We start from the raw sequence: 26,034 nt of genomic DNA, 5'->3' as shown, positions 1-26,034 counted from the left end.
ACGTGTACCCCAATGTTCATCGTAGCACTGTTTACAATAGCCAGGACATGGAAGCAACCTAGATGTCCATCAGCAGACAAATGGATAAGGAAGCTGTGGTACATATACACAATGGAATATTACTCAGCCATTAAAAAAATACATTTGAATCGGTTCTACTGAGATGGATGAAACTGGAGCCCATTATACAGAGTGAAGTAAGCCAGAAAGAAAAACAACAATACAGTATACTAATGCATATATATGGAATTTGAAAGATGGTAACGATAACCCTATATGCGAGACAGAATAAGAGACACAGATGCATAGAACAATTTTATGGACTCTGAGGGAGAAGGTGAGGGTGGGACGTTCTGGGAGAATAGCATTGAAACATGTATATTATCATATGTGAAACAGAACACCATTCCATGTTTGATGCATGAGACAAGGGCTCAGGGCTGGGGCAATGGGATGACCCAGAGGGATGGGATGGGGAGGGAGGTGGGTGGGGGGTCCAGGAAGGGGAACACATGTAAACCCATGGCTGATTCATGTCAATGTATGGCAAAAACTATTACAATATTGTAAAGTAATTAGCCCCCAACTAAAATAAATAAATTTATAAAAAAAAAAGAAAAGACATCATTTGTTACAAGGGAAATCCAATGAAATGAAAAAAAATAAAGTACCATTACAAACCTATTGTGTTGTCTGTTTCTTAATCTTGTCTGACTCTTTGAGACCCCATGGACTGCAGCATGCCAGGCACCCCTGTCCTTCATTATCTCCCAGCATTGCTCAAATTCATGTCCATTGAGTCAATGATGCTAACCAACCATCTCATCCTCTGTCACCCCCTTCTCCTCCTGACCTCAATCTTTCCCAGCATCAGGGTCTTTTCCAATGAGTCAGCTCTTTGCATCAAGTGGCCAAAGTATTGGAGCTTCAGCTTCAGCATCAGTACTTCCAATGAATATTTGAGTTGATTTCCTTTAGGATTGATTGGTTTGATCTCCTTGCTCTTCAAGGGACTCTCAGCACCTATCAGAATGGCTAAAATCCAAAAAACTGGCAGCCCCAAATGCTAGTCAGGCACAACAGGAATGCATTCAGTATTTATTGGAATACCAATGGTAAAATCACTTGGAAAGACAGTTCAGCAATTGCTTTCAAAACTAAACATAAGACTTAGCAATTGTGTTCCTAGGTATTTACTCAATTGTGTTCAAAACATAAGTTCACACAAAAACCTACAAGTGAATGTTTATAGTGCTTTCATTCACAGACACAAAGCTGGAAACAACCAAGATGCACTTCAATAGATGGATGGATAAACAAACGAAAGCAGTACTTGGAGGAGGGAGAGAAGTGGGTGAGTCTGTGAGATCTTCACTACTACATAAGAGGTCAAAGCCACATCTTTTGCAAGTCAGTGATTTTACTGGACTCTGCAGGATATCTGTGGAGAAGGCCATGGCAATCCACTCCAGTACTCTTGCCTGGAAACTCCCATGGACAGAGGAGCCTGGTAGGCTGCAGTCCATGGGGTCACTAAGAGTCAGACATGACTGAGTGACTTCACCTTCACTTTTCACTTTCATGCATTGGAGAAGGAAATGGCAACCCACTCCAGTGTTCTTGCCTGGAGAATCCCAGGGACGGCGGAGCCTCGTGGGCTGTCATCTGTGGGGTCGCAAACAGTCAGACACGACTGAAGTGACTTAGCAGTAGCAGCAGCAGGATATCTGTCCTATTAGAAAGCTGAGCACAATCAGCCTATATCTGGAATGCACTTGGTACTTCCTGGAAAGCAGACTACATGTTAGAACACTTTCCCTTTCCACAGATCCCATAAATCAGAGGGAGGGGCTTGTTGCCATCCTGAGGTGATGTCTAGGAGTTGTTGGGTTCATGTTCTCTATCTTATCTTTCCGTCTGCAGCAGGTTGGTGGAATAGCCAAAGACTGACTTAGAAGGTACCAAAAGACACACCACATAGTTCAGTTCAGCTCACCCAACACTTGTTGATACCTGCTGTGTTACCAAACTAGTCTTAGAGTAACTTTCTCCCTGTCCACGGTAGTACTGTGGATTTTTAAGGACTCAAATGTAGGCTGCATTGAAGTGAACTAAAGGCCCTCACTGAATGCAACTTTCTTATTAGGGAGAATTAAGACATTAGTTGGAGAAGGAAATGGCAATCCACTCCAGTATTCTTGCCTGGAGAACCCTCTGGACAGAAGAGCCTGGCATGCTACAGTCCAAGGGGCCGCAAAGAGTCGGACATGACTTAGTGACTGAATAACAACAAGACATTAGTACCCACTGTCAAGGAGCCAGGAGGACTCAGGTTTCAGGGAAGATGGGATGGAGGCATTAGGATTTGGCAAGAGAAAAGTCTAGAGCTCAAAGGTGAGATATGTAAATTTAAGGCTGGAGGGCTCCTTAGATCTAAAGGCAACAGGTAGGCTTCGGATAGAATGTGGATTTCTGAAACTTCACTGAATCTCTGTTTGCTAACATGTTATTTGCGCTCAGGAGATTCTAAAAGAATATTTACCTTGATAATTTTAAGGGACTAGCAAGGGGACTTGCTTAATATTACCAAAGGAATTCATTGTAGGTCTAGATCAAGGACTCAAGTGTCTACTCTCTACCCTGTGGTCTTTCATTTAGACTGTGTGACTACCTCTAACCTTACTTCCTGAGGTGTAAATAACCTCTCAACTGGCCTCTTAGGATGTGATAGAGGGGCAGAAAATGCCTTGAGATGAGAAGAGTAAGAGAACTGTGATACATGAACTCAGTGATAGAGAAAAAATGACATGTCTGAGTCTGAGAAAGGGAAGATTAGAATATTCGCGGAAGCAGCAGGTTCATTGGGGAGGTGAGCAAGTAGTGGTCTTTGGGAGTCACTCATGGAACAGGCAGGAGGGAAATGAGCCTTAAAGGCACAGGTGCAGCTAGCCTGCCACAATGACTTGACTTTCTAGTTTGCTCAGGCACATCTTCATCTCTAGTGACAGACAACTTGAGGCTTCAGTAAGGCGTTTATTACACATCAGTTCAGGTTAGGTGCTTTTCATTCCATTCTGGTCAAAACTGATTTGATATTTTGCTGATGTAAATTAGGTTGGAGTACTCTGGGAAGCCAATTCTGTCTTCCAAGTTCAGTTTTCAACATTAATATTAATTTCTGTCACTGGTAGATCTAACATGACTGGTTGAGCATGCACCATCATAAAACTGATAAAATAGACTATTTTCCCTGAAAAAGGAAAGAGCAAGAAGCCATATTATAATTCACTGAGTTGATATGTTTATACAGTTATATCTACTAGGGACATGTATAACATATTCAGATGAATTGTGGGATATAAAGGTCCTTGGAAGAAATGCTGCCTGCAGTTCTCTACAGAAAGACCTAACTTCTCAATCAGCTATGATAGCTTGTCCAAATCATACTAACTCACTGGGAATTTCTTATAAGGAGTCTTATATCCTAAGACAAAGAGTTGATTACCAGATGTGAGGTGAGTGGTCACAGTGTAGATCAAAGACCACTGAACAGAGAGTGGAGATCGCTGACCCAGACAGAGAGCAAGTTCCTTTTGTAAACTTGAGCAAGTGCTCTCCCCTTTCTGCACTGCCTGCCTCTTCCCACAACTGCGGGGATGGAGGAGATGCAGGGGAAAAGCAGGTTTCAGCTCTCATTCCTCCTTCAGCGATCTGATAGTAGCTCCTGAAAGTGGATGCAGCCATCACTTCCAAAGCCGGTGACAAGAGTGTTCTGATCCCCTCTATCAGCTAAGACTAGAACAGAATAGATTTGATTGTCCTGGACTGTATCGTTTTCATGGGGTCAGCCCGTGATCTTCACAAAGAAGGTGGATTTGTTATTTATGGGCTTGGTGAGCTATAGAAATCTAGGTTGGAATTCTGCCTTCTTACAAGCTGTGTGACTAACTCAAATCTTCTGCGCTCTATGAAATAGGAATGATAATTGTACAGACTCCTGAGGCCACTGTGTAAATGAGACAACTATATAAAGGGGCTTCTGCACGCTCAGTCGCTCAGTCGTGCCCGACTCTTGTGGCCCTGTGGACTATAGCCACCAGGCTCCTCTGTCCATGGGATTTCCCAGGCATGAATACCGGAGTGGGTTGACATTTCCTTCTCCAGGGGATCTCGCCGACTCAAAGACAAAACCCATATCTCCCGCCCCTCCTGCATTGGCACTCATTGCCACTGAGCCACCTGGGAAGCCCTAAAGTGGCTTACCATATTATAAATGTTATTAATGATGAAGATATTATTACTTCTATTAACACCAGTACACGCTCTCCAAACTTCTTTTCAAAACATATCTTCAGGGCTTGATATACCATGCTGGGTATGAGGCTAAGCACTAGGATGCAGTGAAGCCTTCAAATGCCTTGTGAAAGCGAAGGAGCCCAAAGTCTAAGTGAACAATTTCCACAAGTGCTTTAGGAGAGGCTGGAAGGGGTATAAATCAAAAGAAGGGAAGAGAATTCAGCTTTGCTGTAGAGATCAGGAAACACGTCATGCAGTTGGAACTGCAGCTCTGAAGGGCGAGTTCACCATATGTGTAAAGAATAAATACATTTTAGCCAGAGGTGAAACAAAGGTCAGCAGCCTGGACTTGCTTTGGTCACTGAGGGGCACTTAAGTCAGGAATCTGGTGGCATGACTTGTGTGGTGGGCCATGGAATAAACTCGAGGGAGATGAAATTATTTCAGTCCATCCATACCCTCTGTTCCCTCCAGACAGAGGTAGTTTTACCCAAAGCAAAGGAAGCTTATGATTTAGGTCCTGGGTGGGGGGGGAGTGTCTAGCAATCTCTGCACACTGTCACATGTTTCTGTGAAATCTGAAAAATCAGATAGTTGAACCACAAATGGTTGAGACTACTATCTTCCCACTCCAATTTCCCTCTGTCACTTGCCTGTTGTTTGGGTGGTGCTAGAGTAGCTGTGACAATTTCTTGTGGATCCAGCTCAGGAGAAGGTGACTTCTGAGCACATTTAGTTTAGGTCTAGTGGGATATGTTGAGGGAAGGCATCACTGTCTCCCTGCATAGTCACTGCTAGCCATCTGGTGGGAGAACGCAATCCAGGTACACTGCTGCTGCGTTGCCCGCTCACCTGGAACCACGACAGTGAAGGCGAGGCTACCTGCACAGACATGGGCTTCAGGGGCCTGGCACTGGAAGTGTGCGAACAGGGGAGGAGGAATAAGGTTTCAAATACAGAGCCAGAAGCCAATTCAGGAAAACTTCTCCATCGGACGTGTAAAATTCTAAGTGGAGAGTTTTTCAATGAGACCTTGTCAAGATGGTCAGGAATGCAATTACAGTTACACCATACACGTTCTTCCCTTTTCTGAATGAAATTGTGTGGAATAGAATTTAACTGAATGCCTCGGTTATAGGATACAAGCCTGAAGCAGTACAACAAGCAGTGAGGACATCTGTGTGAAGTCATGTATTTAATATATTCTAACTATAATAAAAAATATATTTTTCCACCAACTATGCTAGAAGACTGAATTATCCTCCTAAGATAGCTACAAAAAATATTATAAAATTGTCATCAATGAAGAGGTATTGAGTAAACAGACATAAACTGAAGGAAAAATTATTCAAGAGGTGTGTCAGTCAGTTAATAAAAATAATGTCACTTTATGTGTCATATTTTTAAAATTTGTAAATTAATCTCTTTCCTCATTCTAAATAAATACTCACTTTTGTATCTAATTTTATATTTATAAGCTTTTCTTTTTCTTAAAGAACACTGTTCAATTGTGTAAGGTTCAGATGCCCTAAGATCCGGACTGGCTCCTATGCACAGGATGTCTTTCTGCAAGCATCCCCTTCCCCAGAAGAAACTGTTGAAAATCTTCATAGCCTTTTCACTATGAAAATCTTAAAAAAAAAAAACAAAAAGCAAACAAAAAACCCCACAAGGCTCCCTTCTGCCTGCCTATGGCCTCCAGTTCCCCCTCTCCTTTCTGATTCATTCCTTGCCTCTCCATTCCTTCGCTCTAGCCCTCCCCTGTCACGCTGGCTGGTTTTTCTTCTCTGCTTTCTCTCATGCTACAGCCTCTCAACCAGGGAGGAGCAGAAACTTCATGCAGGTCTCCAAAAGGATTCCACAAATAACTCAACATTTCCTGGGCACCACCTTATTCAGTCTTCAGATGTTTCCCTTTCTATAGGTCTGTGGCAGACACCCTTTCCTCAGCCTCTCCTTCCTTGCCAAGAGAACCTTATCCTATAGGCAGCAGCAGGCTCGGGGAAGACTGGCATTTTCACCTCCCTGGGGTGAGTGGTTTAAGCTGATCAGGTCCCCAGTCGTCTCTGATAGATGTGGGTGTGTGACTCAATGTGATCAGCAAGACTAAGGGGGCATCTACCGAAGGGCCTTTTCTTTCATAACAAAAGAAGGAATACGGCATGAGAAAGGTCCCCTTGGCCACCTCTGCCCCGCTGCCTGCCTGGGGTATTATTTAGGAATATGCTGCTTAAACCGTCAGTCATCATCTTGTCACTCCTGGTGAAAGGCCAGGAGGACTGCACAGCGCAGACACAGAAGCCTGACCCTGCTAGGCCTCTGAGTTAACCCTAACATCGCTTATCTTCAGAATTCTTGTATTTTTTTGTACACAAGAAATATCCTTGCAGATTTAAGCTACCTTGACTGTTTGCTGTTGTTACTTGTAGCCAGAAGTCATCCTAATTGATATAAGTACACAGCACAGAGTTTATACCAGACCACAGTCACTTCCAGCTTGGCCTAGTCCTCTATGGTCCTCTGTCTGGAAGACCTATTATTCTTATTTAGCAGACTGCTTATGCTGGTGATGTAGCTGGGAAACACTTTGCTGAAATTTTGCCAGTGCATGCTGTTCCTAGTTTCTGGCCACTTCCTTTAGCCTCTAGCAAGGTCTTATAATAGATAAGTTTAGGCTTAAGTAGATTCTAAAAGTAGAGAGAAAAGACACTGTAACTTTACTAAATGGGCCTTTTTTGTTAATGTCCTAAATCTAAGTTGAGTACAAGTCCAGTAATTTGGAGTTGTTCAAGGTCAGAAAGTCTGAATTTTCTACCAAAGCTAAAGTTAGACATAAAAAGGAAGAAGAATCAGAAAGAGATAATAGCAGGGCACAAGATAAGCCCCTTGACATAGGCCTCTTTCCATCACCCTCTCATAAATATTCCCTAACAGAAGGGATTATCATGGCCATTGGGAATATATATCTAGGATGAAGCTTGGGGTCAAGGGGAGATTATTGTTGCTGCTTTTGCAAATGAGGCCACTGATTTGAAATGATTTAAGGTGAGAAAGTTGAACTTTAGGCCAGAGGGATGAGCATAACAAGGAATTTTGGGTTCTTGAGTGCCCATGGAAGTTCCTAGAAGCAAACAGACTAGAAACTACCGAGTTCAGAAGGGACCTCTGTGGCTAAAGAAATCCCCAATCTGGCTGACCATGGCCTACAAGCCTAATTTCTAAGCAATCCTTCCCTTGACCTCAGAATCTGTCCCATCAGGAAGTGGACTGCCGAAGCTATGCATCCCCCACAGGAGCACATATCCCCCCCCCACTACCCATGTCAGGAGTGGCCATGGAAGAGACTGGAACAGGAGTGCTGTCCCAGGCAGTGTAATCAAGGAATGTTAAGTTGGCTGGCCAAAGATTAATTCCATGCTGGGGGCAGAAATTTCTTACCAGTTTTGTTGAGCAGCAGGATACACCAATCCCAGGGACCACTGGGCAATGTTTCCTTTCTCTTCTTTCTATATGAAAGGGTTATGATTACTAACCCGTTCCTTCTTCACTACTGAGTAATGGTCTGGTTTGGGAATTAAAAAAAATAACTATCTCTTGGCCAAAGGCAGTTAATGAAATTTCTGCGCCAGGGATCCTCATTTGCATGGGCTCTTGCCAAGGCTGTGTGTTCTTGGTTTCATGGGACTGAAACAACATAGCAGATGGAGGCACGGAGCACTGTCTAGGCTTTTACTCTCTATAGACAGGTGTGATCTGGATGCTTCAGGCAGGGTCAGTGGACTATCAGCTCTACCTCTGTATCTGCCTGGCCCCTAGGAACACTGCTTCTTCTGGACCACTTTTCAGCATCAGAACTGTGATGGTTAATTGTATGTGTCAACTTGCCTAGGCCATGATATCTAGACTTTGATCAAACATTAGTCTAAATGTCTGTGAAGGTATTTTTAGATGAGGTTAACATTGAAATCAGTAGACTTTGAGTAAAGCAGCTTACCTAAGATAATGTGGGTGGGTCTGATACAATTATAGTTTAAGGCTTTAGGAGAAAAAAGATAGCGATACCCCCAGATCTGCTTCTAGACTGCTTCAGGCTCCAATATCCAATATGGACTCCTTCCTGAGTCTCCAGCCTGCCAGCTTACCCTACAGATTTTATACTTGCTAGCCTCTACAGTTGCATGAGAAAATCCATTAAAATTCATCTCTCTCCCTCCATACACACACACACACACACACACACACACACACACACACACAAACACACACACACACACACACCCTATTGGTTCTATTTACAATACAAGAGCCTACCTTTAGCCCAAAGAGAAATACCTGATTGAGAGGCTGAGAGTCTGCTCTTGGAGGCCAAGACAACTGAGGATTCACTATCACTCCAGGCCAAGAGTGCTGGGGCTGGCAGGCATGGGAAGAGCCAAGGACCAGGTTGAATTGGCTTCTGTGGGAGCTACAATTTGGACACGCGTCCTAAGAGATCGAAGGCCTGGAATTCTCCTGGAGTTCATCTCAAAGCAGAAAGACCTGTCTGAGTAAGAAAATGCAGATAGTGTTATAACTGTGGTATTACAAATAAGAAAGCAAGCTGTAAACTTGACAAAAATATTTCTGGGCTTTAGGATGTAGTTCATGTTATACATGGCAGTCTAGACAGACAAAAAGACTCATGGCTCCATGATATAGTTGAACCCCGAAGTCCACCAACCCCAAATCCTGCCTTGACCTGTTTTATGCAAGAGTAACATTTCTCTTATTTTTAAAGCCAACTGGAGTTGAGTTAATATTTCCTGCATTTACAGTCATCTTAACTGATAAAGTATGTACTTTAAATTCAATATATCAAGGTTCTTGTCAGCTTGTTTTCTTCAAGCTATACCATTAAGGAATTTTACAATATTCACTCAGTAGGTTTAGCTAAATTAGAGTCATTATTTCATTGCTGCAACATTTATGATGATGAGATTGCTTTATAACTTGCAGATTTGAAAGCATACGCATTTCTCTACATCTTGATAATGTTTGGTATAGTGTTCATAGTTTATTTCACAACACCATCCTTTTGGACTTTGAATAAGTAATATACCAATTGTCATTTTTATTAGTACATCAAACTACTACATACTTTAATACTCACTGAAATATAAAAACATTCTTTGCTTTTTGAAAAAAAAAGTACAGCATCTCTATTTCCAACTTAAAAAGGTAATCTAGAGAAAGAAAGTAGGCTTCATCATTGTTTCTGTAAATACACTCACTGTAAGACTGCATATTGTGAGAGATTTAAGCAATGGGCTGTGAATCTAATGATTAATTTCTCTTAACAAGTTCCTGTGAAATGCAAGCAGCCAAATTCTGCAAAGGTTTTGTGCTTCCAGATACTCCGGGACAGAAATAGGGAGCTGAAGACTAGAAGTGACCTGAAGAAGCATGTGTGTGTGCTCAGTCATTCAGTCATATCCAACACTGTGATCCTATGGATTGTAGCTTGCCAGGCTCCTCTGTCCATGGGATTCTCCAGGCAAGAATGCTGGAGTGCGTTGCTAATTCTTCCTCCAGGGGATCTTCCTGACCTAGGGATTGAACCTGCATCTAATGTGTCTCCTGCATTGCAGGCAGATTCTTTATCACTGAGCCACCTGGGAAGCCCAATCTGAAGGAAGCAGGAAAGCAAATGGCTTTTCTATAATCACAGCTGAACTTTTAAGACTTGGTTCAAATTCCCCAGGAATTATGAAATCCAGGCCCGTGTCTGGCTAAACTAGACAGGAAAGGTGGTGTATCAGTTTCCCCCCTGAGAATTGCCAGCAATAGGAATCCCTGCCTCAACAGCATCTTGTTCTAGGGTTGTATCCCCCGACAATCAAGAGGCTCCCCCACCTCCTCTGTCCTTGAAGTTTCTTGCTTCTTCACTAACATCTACTGTTGTCTTCTTTTGTTCCAACCAACCCCAGCCTCAGTAAGGGACAAGAAAAATGATTTCAAAACCCTCCATGATTTGTTTTTCTAAAGTCATTTCTGTTTCAACAGCTTGACCACCTTAGGACTATTGAGTCACTTCTGTTGACACCTGTACCCTAAGTTAGTCATCCGAGGCTCAAAACTATCAATGACATCAAAGTGCATATAATATCTGAACTTCACTTTTGCTCCTACTTCTGTTGGAGCTCCACTTCTTGCTCCATTTCTTCCTATTCCAGCATTGAAACACATCATCCTCTGAGTTTCTTCTCAGAGTAAATTATATCTATGTTCTCTGTCACACTTTGCATGACCAGGAGGAAGTAGTTGGTCAAGGTGTTACAAAGAAATGTTGACTGCATCACTGTCAAGAGGCGTCCCCAGGGAATTCAGTCTGTTCAGTTAACCACAGTCCAGGGATTGGTCTTGTTTCATAGGTTCAGGTGCCTGATTTTACTGAACTCTCCAAAGAAGAGCTGCCTCTTAGGACAGACTCATATTATTCCAGCTCTTGTAGAGCCTGAAGTAGACACAGAGGGCCAATTTTACAGTTAAAAAAAAATTCACTCACCCTATGCTATAACATTTCCATTGGCGTATCTCCCCAAAAGAGATAAACGTTAAGAATCCAAATTTAAGTTAAAGTTGCTTGTGGATATGAAATCAAGATTAAAAACTCTTATAACATGTTGAAAAGTCTCTTTCCAGGAGGATGGTACGTACCAACTTATGATCTCACTGGTGTGTACCAGTGCCCATTTTAATACGCTCTTGCCAACACTGGTCATCACTGAAACAGCTTTAGTTAATTTGCAGGCTGGCATCCACTCTCATTGTCTCAGTTGTCACTGAATGACATCCTGAAATGCTCTTTCCATCTTTTAGGTGTGTTAAGTTGGCTTAAAGCTCAATGTTCAGAAAACTAAGATCATGGCATCTGGTCTCATCACTTCATGGGAAATAGATGGGGAAACAGTGGAAACAGTGTCAGACTTTATTTTTTTGGGCTCCAAAATCACTGCTGATGGTGACTGCAGCCATGAAATTAAAAGACGCTTACTCCTTGGAAGGAAGGTTATGACCAACCTAGATAGCATATTTAAAAGCAGAGACATTACTTTGCCAACAAAGGTCCGTCTAGTCAAGGCTATGGTTTTTCCAGTGGTCATGTACGGATGTGAGAGTTGGATGGTGAGGAGAGCTGAGCGCCACAGAATTGATGCTTTTGAACTGTGGTGTTAGAGAAGACTCTTGAGAGTCCCTTGGGCTGCAAGGAGATCCAACCAGTCCATCCTAAAGGAGATCGGTCCTGGGTGTTCATTGGAAGGACTGATGTTGAAGCTGAAGCTCCAATACTTCGGCCACCTCATGCGAAGAGTTGACTCATTGGAAAAGACTCTGATGCTGGGAAGGATTGGGGGCAGGAGGAGAAGGGGACGACAGAGGATGAGATGGTTGGATGGCATCACTGACTCGATGGACATGGGTTTGGGTGGACTCAGGGAGTTGGTGATGGACAGGGAGGCCTGGCGTGCTACGATTCATGGGGTCGCAAAGAGTCGGACACGACTGAGCGATTGGACTGAACTGAACAGTACCATGTCAATCAGTGTCATACACAGTTTTAATGAAGAGGTTGTTTAAGTCTTTGTGAGGCTCCATCATAAGGCAACTGGATAGAAATTACCTTCAGAGCTTTATCTGAGGGAGAGTTCACTGGGCATCTCTAAAGCTGAACTTGGAAAGAAACTCTTTGCCAGGGAACAATATGAAAATACCTTCAGTTCTGATTCTGAAGCTCTCAGTTGTAACCCTTCCCAAACCACATGCATATCCTGAGCTGAAAATATTAGAGTACTGAACTTCCCTTGCGTCAGCTTTTATACATCCATAAGAATTTCAGTGACAGCCTATGAGTCACTTCACTTCTATTAGCTGTTATCATAAAAAGGTGAAATCAGGGCTTGAGAATAGAAAAGAATGAGGTAGGAAGGAGGTTTTTATGATGAAGACTTGGGAGAGTAAAAAAAAGCTAAAGGAGGTTAACCAGGGCTCAGAGCTACACTCTGACGTGTGTTTAGGAGAGAGAGAGCTGAGTTGCACAAATCTCTAAGAGGATACTGATGGATGTGCTTGTACTTAAGGCCCAGTTCCTAGGATCACAACCAAGGGGGTGAGAGTCAAGAAGTCTGAGTCATCTCATCAAAGAGAAATTAAACGTTTAGAGTGAATATCATATCAAATGGAAAAAAATAATATGTCTATGACAAAGCAAAATGAATTTCCAGGCATTCTTTGATGCCCCAAGGAAGGGTAATATTAATTTTTCCATGACACATAAATTAATTGTATAGTACCAGTTACTGTTAATTTGAAATGTATTAAACACAGCTGATATTCTTTTAATTGGATTGAGTTGGATTTATTTTGTACTGATGAATGTAAAAGTTTTTAAGGGTTTATGTGATGATGTTGGTCTCTTAACCCTATTCTTCCTATGGTGTTAAGGTTCTCAACCATGCATTTTTTTTTTCCTTTATAAAATGTTTTGGAGAAAGGTATCCATATTGTGAGACTGATGCTGAGATTACCATGGTTTTCTTCCTCCTGATGTGGTTTCATTTCTACAAGTATCACACAGTTAGAATCCAGTTACCATGACACAAGGGTGTGTTTCCACTTTTCACTATGGAGCCTGTAGAAGCCATTGGATCCACAGCTGCTTGCAGAAGAGACCTCTTGGGTGAATAGTTGGGGACTTTATCTTGCCTTCCAATCATTTGACTTGCTCAATTTCCTCAGTTCATTACTGTTCTGGCTAAATGTCAATTTCCTAACATCTATCTCTATGTCCGCCTCCCTCCACCTACACATGCACACACCCTCTTGTCTGAGTCATTTCACAGCCATTTCAACAGAGCACTCTCTGGGACCATTAACTCATCCCTGTCCCATCCTGCCTCATCCATCCCTACCCTCAGTCAGCCTTCCTGTCTGGATTCTCGGATCCCAAGCCACTGAGCAGCACTGAAAGTCCTGGCAACAAAGGGACAAGTCAATTTGGCAGAGTGATAAAGTTCATGAGCTTAAGAATCAAATTGATAGTGGCTTCATTTTTTTAAAAAATGAATGCTTATTAGTATGGGACCTTGGGAAGTCACTTAACTTGTAAGAATTTCAGTTTCCTCGGCCATCAAATAGATACAATTAAAGCACCTACTTAGTATGTAAAGCTAAGTGTTGGGCATACAGTTGGCAATCAACAAACACTAAATGTTTTTGCTGCCCCATGATGAGGGTGATGAAGTAGGCACTCTGCTAGGAACTGTGTTATCTCACTTAATCTTCACAACAGTTCTTTGAAGGTAATGGTGTCTCCATTTTATAGATGGGGAAGATGAGGTGCCCAGGGTAAATGAAGAGAGGTTATTTTGTTAGGCAGAGTCACTTGATCACAATTGTAGGACTCTGAAGCCCATTTCCTCTCTTCCATACCACACTGTGCCCTCAGTGCACATTTAAAAAGAAATAGGAACTCTGTAAAATTAGTATTCATTGAGACAAATACTGGGCTATGCTACCTGTTTCTTTGCATCATCTCATTAAAGCCTCACTGAACACCTCTCTATTAACACAAGTACTAATTATACATATAACTTTAGAGAACTCATTCATGACTCCAACAAGAGGTTTAGGCTCAAGGCAAAATCACTTGTCTCTTCAACCAGGGGAAAGATCTATGACTTTTGGTGCCACTTGACCCTTCTGCATGCTAACAGGTGCTGGCAACCAGATGCTGTAATTCCTAATTCTGTTTTATTTCACAGCTTCTCTGCCAGCTTATTTTGCTTTGTTTTCCCATCCCCCTCAAGTTGGACCACTTTGAATTACTGTCACACAGATGCCAGTGTTTCAGTGATAAGACTGTGCAATTAGAATGAAATTAACAGTGTGTCAACAGTGATGCATAATGGAAGGATTATTGGTGTTTTCTGGTAGCTATTGTACTTTGTTCCCTTGTGGGATTCAAATTAACTCATAAATATTGAATGGTATACTATATATATATATATTCCTTTTAGATAAAGCACAGAGATTCTCCATAGATGAGATTCACGTATCTGCTTAGGAACATACTATAGTGGAGCTTTAATCAATGCCATGACCAACTCGCAGTGAAGCCTCAGCGAGGCAGGGAGCCCGCTCTCCTGAGCTCATGATTATTACAACAGAATGCAGGTGGGGGTCTTAGGGCAATGCTAAGCTGGGGTATTGAAATGCAAGGAGACAAAAGTCCATTTGCAGGAGGGACTGGGGATCCTCGTGGGAAAGTACAAGTCCCAAGAGAAAGAGGAGCCCAGTTCCACCAGCTTCACCGTGTTACAAGGATCTGTTACTAGAGCTGGGTCTGAGCACAGCATGGTGGCTGTCCTGCCCCTGGATGTCTCGAGCTTAGCTTTACCCTCATGCGTTCATGTCTGGTTTTAGAGGACACTGCTAGCAAATGCTGAAAGTGCTAGATTGCTAAAGTGAAACAAAACACAAAATCCAAGCCGGGCAACCCCTCTAGAACAATGTACCACCACTGAGCAGTAGATGTGCACCCCCACATCCATCCAGTCTCCCACACAGCTCTGGCACCCAGCTCCAGGATGGTGCTGGCAGTCCCCATGCAAGTTGGAAGCAGTGGATTATGGGAAGTAGAAGCATACTTGGCAGGAGTGTTGATGGTTTAGAGATGATTTAGGTCTGAACAAGGCAGTAGTATTCATTGGACTTGGGGATGCCCAGTTGAAAGGGAACTTAATTGCAGTGGCTAACAGAGCTTGCCTGTGAGCACATGTGTGGGCCCTGCTGGTACTCCCAAGAAGGGTCTCCGGGACTTTACAGGACGCTGTAGCTAGGGAAGAAAGATCCTGGGAAATGCAGGTTATCACTGTAACCATGATTCCATGGGTAAGTGGCCAAGTGAGGCCTGACTGCCTCATGATAGTATGTAATACATGATAGTATTACATATAAGTCTGTGTGTCACCCCATAAAATGAATCGAAGACTTGAAACTGTAAAACTGTTAGAAGAAAGTACAGCGGAAAAGCTTCATGATATGGTATTTGGCAAGGATTTCTTGGATATGATACTGAAGGCATGAACAACAAAAATAAATAAATTGGACTACATCAAAATTAAAAACTTCTGTGTAGGGCTTACCTGGTGGCTCAGTGGTAAAGAATCCACCTGCCAATGCAGGAGACACGGGTTCAATCCCTGGTCTGGGGAGATCCCATATTCCACAGAGCAACTAAGCCTGTGTGCCACAACTACCGAGCTTGTGTTCTAGAGCCTGGGAGCTGCAACTACTGAGCCCGCACACCCTAGAGCTGGTGCTCTGCAACAAGAGAAGCCACCACAGTGAGAAGCCCATGTATTGCAATGAAGAGCAACCACCATTCAACACAACTAAAGAAAACCCATACAACAACGAAGACCCTGCAGAGCCAAAAATAAATAAACATTAAAAAAAGAACCAAATTCTGTGCATCAGAGGACAAAATTAACAGAATTAAAAGGCAACTGAGAAATGGGAGAAAATATCTGCAAATCATATAATTAATAAGGGGTTAATATCCAGAATATATAAAGAACTCATATAACTCAGTAGCAACAACAATAAAAAAAAAAAAACCCAAATATCTCAAATAAAAAATGGGCAAAAGATATGCATAGACATTTTTTTCCAAAAATCTACAGACCAATCAGCATATACGAAGATGCTCAGCATCACTAATCATTAGGAAAACCAAATGAGATATCACCTTACACTCATTAGGATGGCTACTATATTAAAACAAAAAGAAAGAAGTGTTGGCTAGGACATGAAGAAATTGGAATACTTGTATGCTGTTGTGAAAGTAAAACGGTGCAGCTACTATGAAAAACAGTGCAGTGGTTCCTCAGAAAATTAAAAATAGAATTACCATCTGAACCAGAAATTCCAATTCTGGGTATGTACCCCCAAAGAACTGAACTCAAGGTATTGAAGAGCTCTCTGAACACCCATGTCCATTACTCAAAATAGCCCAAAGCAACCAAGGTGAGGGCTCCACAGATGAATGAAAGAATAGTGTGTGTGTGTGTACATATGATGGGATATTATTCAGCCTTGAAATGGAAGGAAATTCTGGCAACATGGATGAACCCTGACTACATGATGCTAAGTGACAACCAGTCGCAAAAGGATAAAATACTTTACAATTCCAATTACATGATATATCTAGAGTGGTCAGATTCAAAGAGAGAGAAAGTAGAATGGTAATTTCCAGGTGCTGGGTATAGACAGAAATGGGAAGTTGCCCAATGGGCATAGAGTTTCAGTTTGGAAAGATGAAGAAGGTCTGGAACTGTGTTGTACAACAGTATAAATAGACTTAACAATACTGAATTATACACTTAAAAATGATTATGATGGTACATTATATGTTACGTGTATTTTATCACAATTAAAACAAAAATTATGTGCCAAGTTGAGGGCATTCTTTTTTTTTTTTTTTTTTCAGATTTGGATTTGTATTTCCAAAGAAGTTTTACCAAATGTAAACCAACTCCTGTCACAGAGGATGGACAAATCTTGGGACTCCCATGACCAGGGCCAGGGGACACCCCAGGGCGCCGGACCCCTCGGAGCTCCAGGCGAGAGCAGCTGAGACGGACGGGCACAAGGATGCGCGTGCTTTATTGCTCACGCTGCACATCCAAGTGAATACAGTAAACCCCCTTTAAAAAGTAAGGCACGTGAGTGGCCTTCTGCGCAAGTTCCATATTATTTAAAGTTCCTATTGGCTAATAAAGTATTTCCACTCTAGAACTAGAGCTATCTAAAAAAGCACATGATAAGTTAGGGCATTCTTTAGAAACTAAGATTCTTCACAGTCACCTGAGGGGTGAGACATCTGCTCCTTCCCCAACCCTACCCTACTTTTTCATAAATGCCCAGCTTGGTCTCCAGAAGTCTAGTTAAGGGAGCGTGTATGGTTTAGAGCAGTGCTTCCCAGCTTGGGGAAATGGACAATGTCTGGAAACATTTTGGTCATCACAACTAGGGAGATGCCAGTAATGATGCTAAACATCCTTCAATGCTCAGTCTCCCAGGATGAAAAGTGATCTCCAAAACATCACTAGTGCTGAGACTGAGAAATCTTGGTTTAGAGCAAGCCCATCCCTCCTATAAGGAAAACATTCCCCCTGGTGAAGGGTAACTGACTCTTGTCACAGGCATGTACCCACACGCACAGGTATGTGGGTATCTATAGATAACTGGGACTCTCTGTCCTTTCTCCTACAAGATTTCAGCCAGATTTTAATGTACCTTGGAAAGATGTGTCCAAAGCACAATCTGTCTCTTTTTGTCCTCGGTGATTATGCCCCAGATCAGCAACCATCTTTCACCAATCTTTAGAGAGTTGAAGCCTGAGAAGAATAAAAGGAAACAGCCATTACCTCTGCAGACCTGCAGTGAATCTGTCTTGATCACGTGTGACAATTTCATCCACACATCCAGACTGCTTGGTCACACACTTGGCTTCTAAATGATCATCCAGAAGGAAGCTGGGTTGAATTATTTACCTGTTTGATTCAGAATGGCAAGTATTAGTGTAACTACAGCAACAAAAAAGCTGTTTTCCCTGGCTGATGTGCGAATTCTCAAAATCACATGATTAAATCTGTCAGGCAGATACATTCCTGCTCTTTAGGGGTTCACTTTTAGGTGGAAACCAGGGGATGGTGTTTGCACTGGAATAAACTGTTTTCCACTTGAGTAACAATGCAGTGATCAGGGACCCAGAAATAAGATGTCCCTTTCCTTTTTCCTGTTTATAAGTGTAGTAACTTACACTGATTTAAAAATTACACATCTTGAGACTGTTAGAGCTAGAAGGCAACTTTTCTTTTTTTATAGACATAGCATAGAGGCCCAGAGAGGGGAGTCATCTGCCTAAAAGTCACGGACCTAGCAGAGGGGGAGGACTTTCTACCCTCAGGCCACTGCATTCTCAGGCACTGGTTCTCCTACTGGTCTACTCACTGAGAGGTTCTGGGTAAGTCAGGATAAAATGACAGGGCAGGTACAGTGTGTGCCACATTTAAGTGCCCAGTATGTGGTCTAATACGAGCCAGAATTTCCCTAAATACACCATAAACTCAGTAACGTTAGAAGCAACGTTTTCTCCCTTGGAATATCATGCACTGCTGGGCACCATGTTTTCCCTAACTTTTAATCAGGAACATTTCAAACACATAGCATGTTTTAATTGTCTCCTATCCACTCCATCTGCGAGGGAAGTGAAAAAAGGTGTGTGCAGAGGAAGGCAGGACACTGGGGACAGTACAGAACTTTAGTAGAATGTTGTCCCACGCCGGTCAAGTTGTTGTCAGACATTTTCTTGGTTAAGTCCAGGGTGGCACTGTCCCTAGTTTCTTTGACATTTAAGAGCTGCGATGTCCCCAAAGCCTGTTAAGTCCTTGAGCAATCAGCCATCACTGTTGCAGTGCTGGAAGCTATGCCATTCAGGGGCCACAGTTAGGCTTCCTGACACTTCATTAAGGGTACTCTCTGCATCAGCTAACCATCAGCTGATGCCTTGTGACATGTCCACTTAATACCACTCTGCAGACATGGGAGCCTGAGAACCCTCCAGGGACCCAGAGAAGGTGACATGCTTACACAGCTTTCCCTCCCTGCAGTGGGGCTGTGTCAAGCAACAGCTGGGTCGCACTGTCAATTTGTGGCCATTTGCAGGCAGAGCAGGCGAAAATGGAACTGGTTCTCTTCTACCTTCCCAACACTGAGGAAGGGACTTAGCGAGTTGAGGAGCTGACACTGTGGAGGGGATGTTGCCAATATTGTTACACTGGCTGGGAAAGACTTCTCTGGAACCCTCTGTTAAAAGAAAACACTGGCTGGCATGATTGGTTCTGACAGAGACAGAGCAGGATGAGCAAGCAAGCCAGCATCTAGATGAAAAGAACAGAGGTGTCTCTTAGCTCTGAGCCATTCCTTAGTTGACAGCATTCCCAGAGGATGGCTGAAAAGGGAGGAAAATTACAGGGGCACGTGTCCAAGTGTGCTCAGGGTCTCTAGACCCCCCTGACTAAGATAGACAGCAACACTGAGGAATAAACCAAGGTATCTGTCCTCCCAGAACATGTAGGACAGGTTGAGTGCCTAAGGTCAGGTTGGAGGCTAGGGAGTACACTGCGTGAGGATATGCTCTCATCTCTCACAGAAGGGATCACTCGAATCTGTCAGGCAGAGCAGATGCCAGAGACGAAGAGAGGAGGCCAGAGGCCATGGCCCCAGAATAATCCTGGTCAATAATCCAGGGAGCAAAAGACTTGGATGCAAATGAAAGAACTTCAGTTTTAATTTGTCTGCAGTGATGAGCCAAAGAAAAATCGGGGGACAGCGGGGGGTTGGTGTTCTGAAGATTGTGGTTAGGAAAGATGAGTCAGATTTCAAGATGGGCGTGGTTAGCAGAAGACACTGGTGCTTCTAAACTCAGTTGGGAGGAAAGTTAGAAATCTACTACAGCCAGGCAGGTGAGAGGAGGTCAGGGTCTGGAACGAGACATGGCAGAGAGACTGCAAGAAAGGAGTCAGATGAGAGATAGACAGAGTTGATAAAAACACCAGGTGTTTGTTTATCACCAAAGGTAGAGACGTGCAGTGTCTTCCCAAGGGCAAGAACCCTGCTGGTTAGATGGGAAACAGACTTGCAACTCTGCTGGTCTCAAAAGCCAGTGGGGATGAGAGTGAGGACACAGTGGCAAGGCCAGCCTCCATCCTGGCCGTCTCGTCCCTCCAAATACAGAAAATGCAAGTCCCTGCTGGTCCCTCTCCTCAAGGATGCAGGCAAGAGAAAGGTGAGGATGCTGTGAAGCATCACCTCTCACCTTCCCTCCCAAGTCCTCACATCCATCAGTACTTCTTCTCCAACCCTTTCTCTGCCTGGAAGGCCAACAATGGTCATGTAACCTCTCTGCCTACACCCCGCAGCAGGCCTGCACCTAAACTGCCCCCAAGACTTCCCATGGGGCTCAGAATAAAATCCTATGTCCCCTTCCTCATTTCCAAGGCTCTGCGTGATCTTTTCTTTCCCACTTTTCTAACATCCTTCCCACCCTGGCTCTCTGCCTCCAGTCCCACTAACTCCTAGAGGAACGTGTGAGTGTCCCCTACCAAGCCCCTTTTCCTGGAACACTCCTCTCCCCAAGCCACATCTAACTCATCCCTTATGCCTGGGGTGGCCGACCCCATCATCCAATCTCAAGGGGATTTCCTCTACTATTTTCTCTCATAACAGCTTCTTTTTCTTTCCCAGCACAATTTCTAGTTATGTATTATTTGCCCTTCATCACTTAACAGGCTTCCCTCATAGCTCAGCTGGTAAAGAATCCACCTGCAATGCAGGAGACCCCGGTTCGATTCCTGGGTCGGGAAGATCCTCTGGAGAAGGGAAAGGCTACCCACTCCAGTACCCTGGCCTAGAGAATTCCATGGACTGTATAGTCCATGGGGTCGCCAAGAGTCGGGCACGACTGAGCGACTTTCAATTCCAATAATCACTTAACATCTGTCCTCCTCATGAGCCGGTGAGCTCCATCAGGTAGGGGCCGTAGTTGCCACGTTTATTCTAGTTCCGGTGGCCTGCCAGAGGCTGGGGCAGGTGCTCGTGGCATGAACATGTTGGTGGATGGATGGGTGAATGAATCCTGAGCTCTGTCCCAGCACATTCACAGCTGCATCTCCTCCCGAAGACTCTGAGGAAACAGATCTGGGCTGCATCCTTAGCATGAGGGTTTTCGAAGGCTCCTTAGGTGATTCGAATGCTCAGGTGGCTTTTCATGGACACCTCAGTTCCCTCAGTAGCCTATCAAACATAGCTCGCTGGAACCAGTCTGCACTCCAGACTCTTTTTCTGAAGAAAAGAGGCTGGCTCCTCAGAGGGAGGGGCTGGTCATTTTCCTGGGAATGGCTGAGCTTTCTCACCAGTCCCAGCGCATGCTACTCTGTCATGACTACCTGGGAATGTAAAAACTCAAACTGCTGAGTATTTTCCTGGCCCCACAAGGTGAGAAGGCTTTCCCGAAGCAGCGGCAGGTGTAAACCAGAGATAAGTAGGCAGGCTTTTATCTTTACTGTAGCTGCACTGGAGCTGGGTGTACTCCACAGTTCAAGGCAGCATAGCCTTTGGAAGATAAAAAACTCTCTATTTTTAGAAGATCCCTTCATGTTACAATGGTTGTGTATGAAGTGACAGCTTCACCAGCTATAGGGATTAGTATAAATAGTCTGAGACATACCACCACACTATTACATCTACACATATACCCTTCCAGGGCCCAGGGGTGAAGGATGTGCAAAAATAGGGATCCAGGAGATAGAGGTGCATGTGTGAAGCCATGTTATGGAAATTGTGATGGAGGTGAATGTTCACTTTGGCTGTATATCTAAACTGACACATTGTGTGTGTGTGTGTGTGTGTGCGTGCGCGCGCACGTGCGTCACCAACACCTGGAAATAAAATCTGATCACATGGAGTGAGATGGTCTTGGCCAGGTGAACGCACTGCTGCTCAGGGCTGGTAGAGATCGGCTTCTCAGCTGTGCCGAGCATTAGAATCACCCAAGGAGCCTTCAATAACCCTCGTGCTCAGGACACAGCCAGATCCATTCCCTTAGAATCTTCAGGAGGAGACCCAGATATTACTCCTTTTTTTGAAGCTCCCCAGGTGATTATAACAAAAAGCCAAGTTTGAGACTCTCTGAGAAAGGGTTTTGAGATTCAAAGGAGTGGTCTGATTTAGGGATTTCATGACTCCAAACAGAAATCAAGGCCTTACTGCCAGTGGAGACAGTTTTTCTATATAAAAAGAGAAAAAGAGGAAGTGACACTGGTTGAATACTTTCTATGAGAGGCAGTGACAGAGTAGTAGCTGAGAGCATGGCCTCCAAGACCAAACTTTTTAGCATCAAAACATGGTTTTACTGCTCACCAACTATGTGACCTTTGGCAACTTGCTTAAATTCTCTGTGCTGTATCTCTCTGCACAGTCCCCAAGTATTCCTATATCTGTCCCACATCAAGCATTGAGGAAGTTCAGGAGGAGCTGGTAAGAGGCCTGCTCAAAAGTGTCATGGGCCCTAATGGGCCCAAAGGCCTGAGAACAAAAATCAAGACACATGGATGAGAAGTTCAAGCACTCTGGTGGGAACTATCTTGGAAGTCAGAAACATGGGGTCTTGTAGCTGAATAAAGGTTTGATTGAACTAAAATGATTGCCTGTGCTGAACACCTGAAATGCATGGAGGTCTAGAGGCAAAGAAATTGTGTGAGGCCATAAGATAGGGTTTCATCAGGAAATGCATCCGATTTGTGACTGTACAATCCATACATATAAGTTTGTCACATAGAAGGTTCCCACCTGTCCCTCTCAAACTCTCAATAGTTCTTTATACTATAAATATGGTAAGTTCAAACTCTATGGCTTGTGTCATTGTAAATCTCCCCTAATGGCCATTGGGTTTCTATTAAGTTGGTCCCCTGGCAACCAGTATACTTTAGTGCAGGTAAACACAAAGCAGCGCTTCAAGAGCAGCACGCAGATCTGAACCCAAGGGTGTGGTCCAGAGACTAGCAGGGAAGGTGCTCCCCTACATCCCTGTTCCTGGGAGGCCACTGAGATCCTGGCTGCTGCAGAAAGATAGTCTGTGTAGATTTTGATTTCAAGAGCTGTCTCATTCTCCAGGAGAAATTACTGGCTAGTAAACATGAAATAGAGGAGAAAGTGACTCCAGGAAAAAGAGGGAAGAGGAAGGAGCATTTGCTAATGTGACTAGTGTACATGTGCATGCAAACTGGAGATGCCTCAGTATGAGAGATGCAAGTAGCCATCCACAACTGTCCCGGCACATTCACAGGTTGTTGTAGTTGTTCAGTCGCCCAGTCGTTCTGGCTCTTTGTGACCCCATGGACTGACTGCAGGATGCCAGGCCTGTCTGTCTCTCACCATCTCCCAAAGTTTGCCCAAGTTCATGTCCATTGCATCAGTGATGCCATCCAGCCATCTCATCCTCTGACGCCCTCTTCTCCTTCTGCCCTCAATCTTTCCCAGCATCAGGGACTTTTCCAATGAGTCAGTTGTTCGAATCAGGTGACCAAAATACTGGAGCTTCAGCTTCAGCACCAGTCCTTCCAATGAGTATTCAGTGTTGATTTCCTTAAGATTGACTGGTTTGATCTTTTTGCTGTCCAAGGGACTCTCAAGAGTCTTCTCCAGCACCAAAGTTCAAAGGCATCAATTTTTTGGTGCTCCGCATTCTTTACAGTACAGCTCTCACAACTGTACAAGACCACTGGGAAGACCATAGCCTTGACTATACATACCTTCATCAGCAGAGTAATGTCTCTGTTTTTCAACACACTGTCTAGGTTAGTCATAGATTTCCTACCCAGAAGCAACTGTCTTCTGATTTCATGGCTGCAGTCACCATCCACAGTGATTTTAGAGCCCAAGAAGAGAAAATCTGACACTACTTCCACCTTTTCCCCTCTATTTGCCATGAAGCAATGGGGCCGGATGCCATGATTTTAGATTTCTTAATATTTAGTTTTAAGCTGACTGTTTCACTCTCCTCCTTCTCCCTCATCAAGAGGCTCTTTAGTTCCTCTTCACTTTCTGCCATTGGGTGGTATCATCTGCATATCTGAGGTTGTTTGTTTCTCCTGCAAATCTTGATTCCAGCTTGTAACTCATCCAGCCAGCATTTCTCATGATGTGCTCAGCATATAGATTAAACAAACAGGGTGACAGCAGGCAGCACTGTCATTCTCCTTTCTCAATCTTAAACCAGTCAGTTGTTTCACAGAGTGTTCTAACTGTTGCTTCTTGACCTGCATACAGGTTTCTCAGGAGACAGGTAAGATGGTCTGGTATTCCCATCTCTTTAAGAGCTTTCCACAGTTTATTAAGATCCACACAATCAAAGGCTTTGGTGTAGTAGATGAAACAGAGATAGATGTCTCTCTGGAATTTCCTAGCTTTCTCTGTGATACAGTCAATGTTGTTAATTTGATCTCTGGTTCCTCTTCCTTTTCTAAACCCAGTTTGGGCATCTGGAAGTTCTTGGTTCACATAATGCTGAAGCTTAGAATGCAAGATTTTAAGCATGACCTTATTAGCATGGGAGATGACTGCAATTGTTTAGTGGTTTGAACATTCTTTAGTACTGCCATTCTTGGAGATTGGGATGAGGATTGACCTTTTCTAGTCCTGTGGCCACTGCTGGGTCTTCCAGATTTGCTGACATAATGAATGCAACACCTTGATGGCATCATACTTTAGTGTTCTAAACAGTTCTACTGGAATCCTGTCGCATCCACTAGCTTTATTAACTGCAGTGCTTCCTAAGGCCCACATGACTTCACTCTCCAGAACGTCTGGCTCTGGGTGGCTGACCACACCATCGTAACAATCTGATTTATTTGGATCTTTTCATACAGGTCTTCTGTGTATTATTTCCATCTCTTCTTGATCTCTTCAGTATCTACTAGGTCTCTACCGTTTATGTCCTTTACTGTGTCCATCTTTGGGCAAAATATTCCCTTGATATCTCCAATTTTCCTGAAGAGATCTCTAGTCTTTCTCCTTCTGTTGTTTTCTTCTAGTTAAATACACTGTTCATTGAAGAAGGTCTTCTTGTCTCTCCATGCCTTTCTTTGGAGATCTGCATTTAGCTGGATGTACCTTTCCCTTTCTCCCTTGCCTTTCACTTCTCTTCTTTCTTTGGCTATTTGTAAGTCCTCCTCAGATAACCAATGTGCCTTCTTGCTTTTCTTTTACTTTGGGATGGTTTTGTCCACTGCCTCCTGTACAATATTATGGACCTCCTTCTATAGTTCTTCAGGCACTCTGTCTACCAGATCTAATCCCTTGAATCTGTTTGTTACCTCCATTGCATATTCATAGGGGATCTGATTTAAGTTGTACCTGGCTGACGTAGTGGTTTTCCCCGCTTTCTTAGTCTAAGCCTGAATTTTGCTATGAAAAGCTGATGATTTGAGCCACAGTCAGCTCCAGGTCTTGTTTTTGCATCAGGTTAAAATGAAACAGCAGGCTGTAAGGCTGAATAAAAAGAAGTCATCAGAGACCTAAACTGAATGTCACCCTATAATCTATGTGATCTTGACCTTGCTATGCAATCTCTCTGAGTCTCATTTGTAAAGTGAAGATACAATAATAGTATCTACCTCCTGGAATGACCGTAAGGGTTAAATGAGATGACATTCGTTAAAGAACTCAAACAGTGCCTGGCCCTCAGACAGTCAATATTCAATTGTCCCTAGCATTTCAATATATCTATTTATTCTCTTCATACTAACTGGACTGTTTAATTTTTTCACCATCATTATATTGTTAGGTTATCACTATAGAAGCAGGTAGGTGATGGTCATCATTTCTAATATACAGATGAAGAACCTAAGACTCAGAGAGTATCAAGGATTCACATGCAGCTCTCACTGTGTGTCAGCAGTGAGGCTATGCCTCTCTCTTTTCCCCACTTTTCCTCTGTTTTCCCTTGTCCTCCCTCCGTAGGGATTCAACCGTGGAAGACTTGAATGTCTAAGACCTTTGTTTTCATTTAGGGGAAAAGATTCATTGCCGATCATCTTTTTCTCCTTTAGGAGATGATGCTCCTAACAAGTAATA

At 43.4% G+C, this 26,034-nt stretch overlaps 1 protein-coding gene across 5 annotated transcripts in view; it reads right to left on the bottom strand.

Annotated features, from left to right (window-relative positions):
• LOC145510158 (uncharacterized) overlaps positions 1-26,034 on the bottom strand; it is a 735,177-nt gene that overhangs the window by 278,264 nt on the left and 430,879 nt on the right. For 2 of the 5 annotated variants that reach the window (XR_014056835.1, XR_014056826.1), the window contains 3 exons: positions 17,766-17,891; positions 8,629-8,839; positions 7,735-7,802 (listed from right to left, as the gene is read on the bottom strand). Coding sequence is in view for 1 of the 5 variants with exons in the window: in XM_081500643.1 (XP_081356769.1) it covers positions 17,884-17,891 (8 nt within the window). In the remaining 4 variants the exon portion in view is untranslated. Of the gene's footprint in view, positions 1-7,734; positions 7,803-8,628; positions 8,840-17,634; positions 17,736-17,765; positions 17,892-26,034 lie in introns of all 5 variants that reach the window. The other 3 variants (XM_081500643.1, XM_081500642.1, XR_014056824.1) reach the window with 2 other exon arrangements.

This window comes from Giraffa tippelskirchi, chromosome 6 (genome assembly GCF_054371585.1).
Source record: "Giraffa tippelskirchi isolate mGirTip1 chromosome 6, T2T-mGirTip1v1.2.pri, whole genome shotgun sequence".
Taxonomy (NCBI): Eukaryota; Metazoa; Chordata; class Mammalia; order Artiodactyla; family Giraffidae; genus Giraffa; species Giraffa tippelskirchi.
Note: the sequence above shows the minus strand (reverse complement) of the source record. Positions and strands in the feature narration are given on the sequence as shown.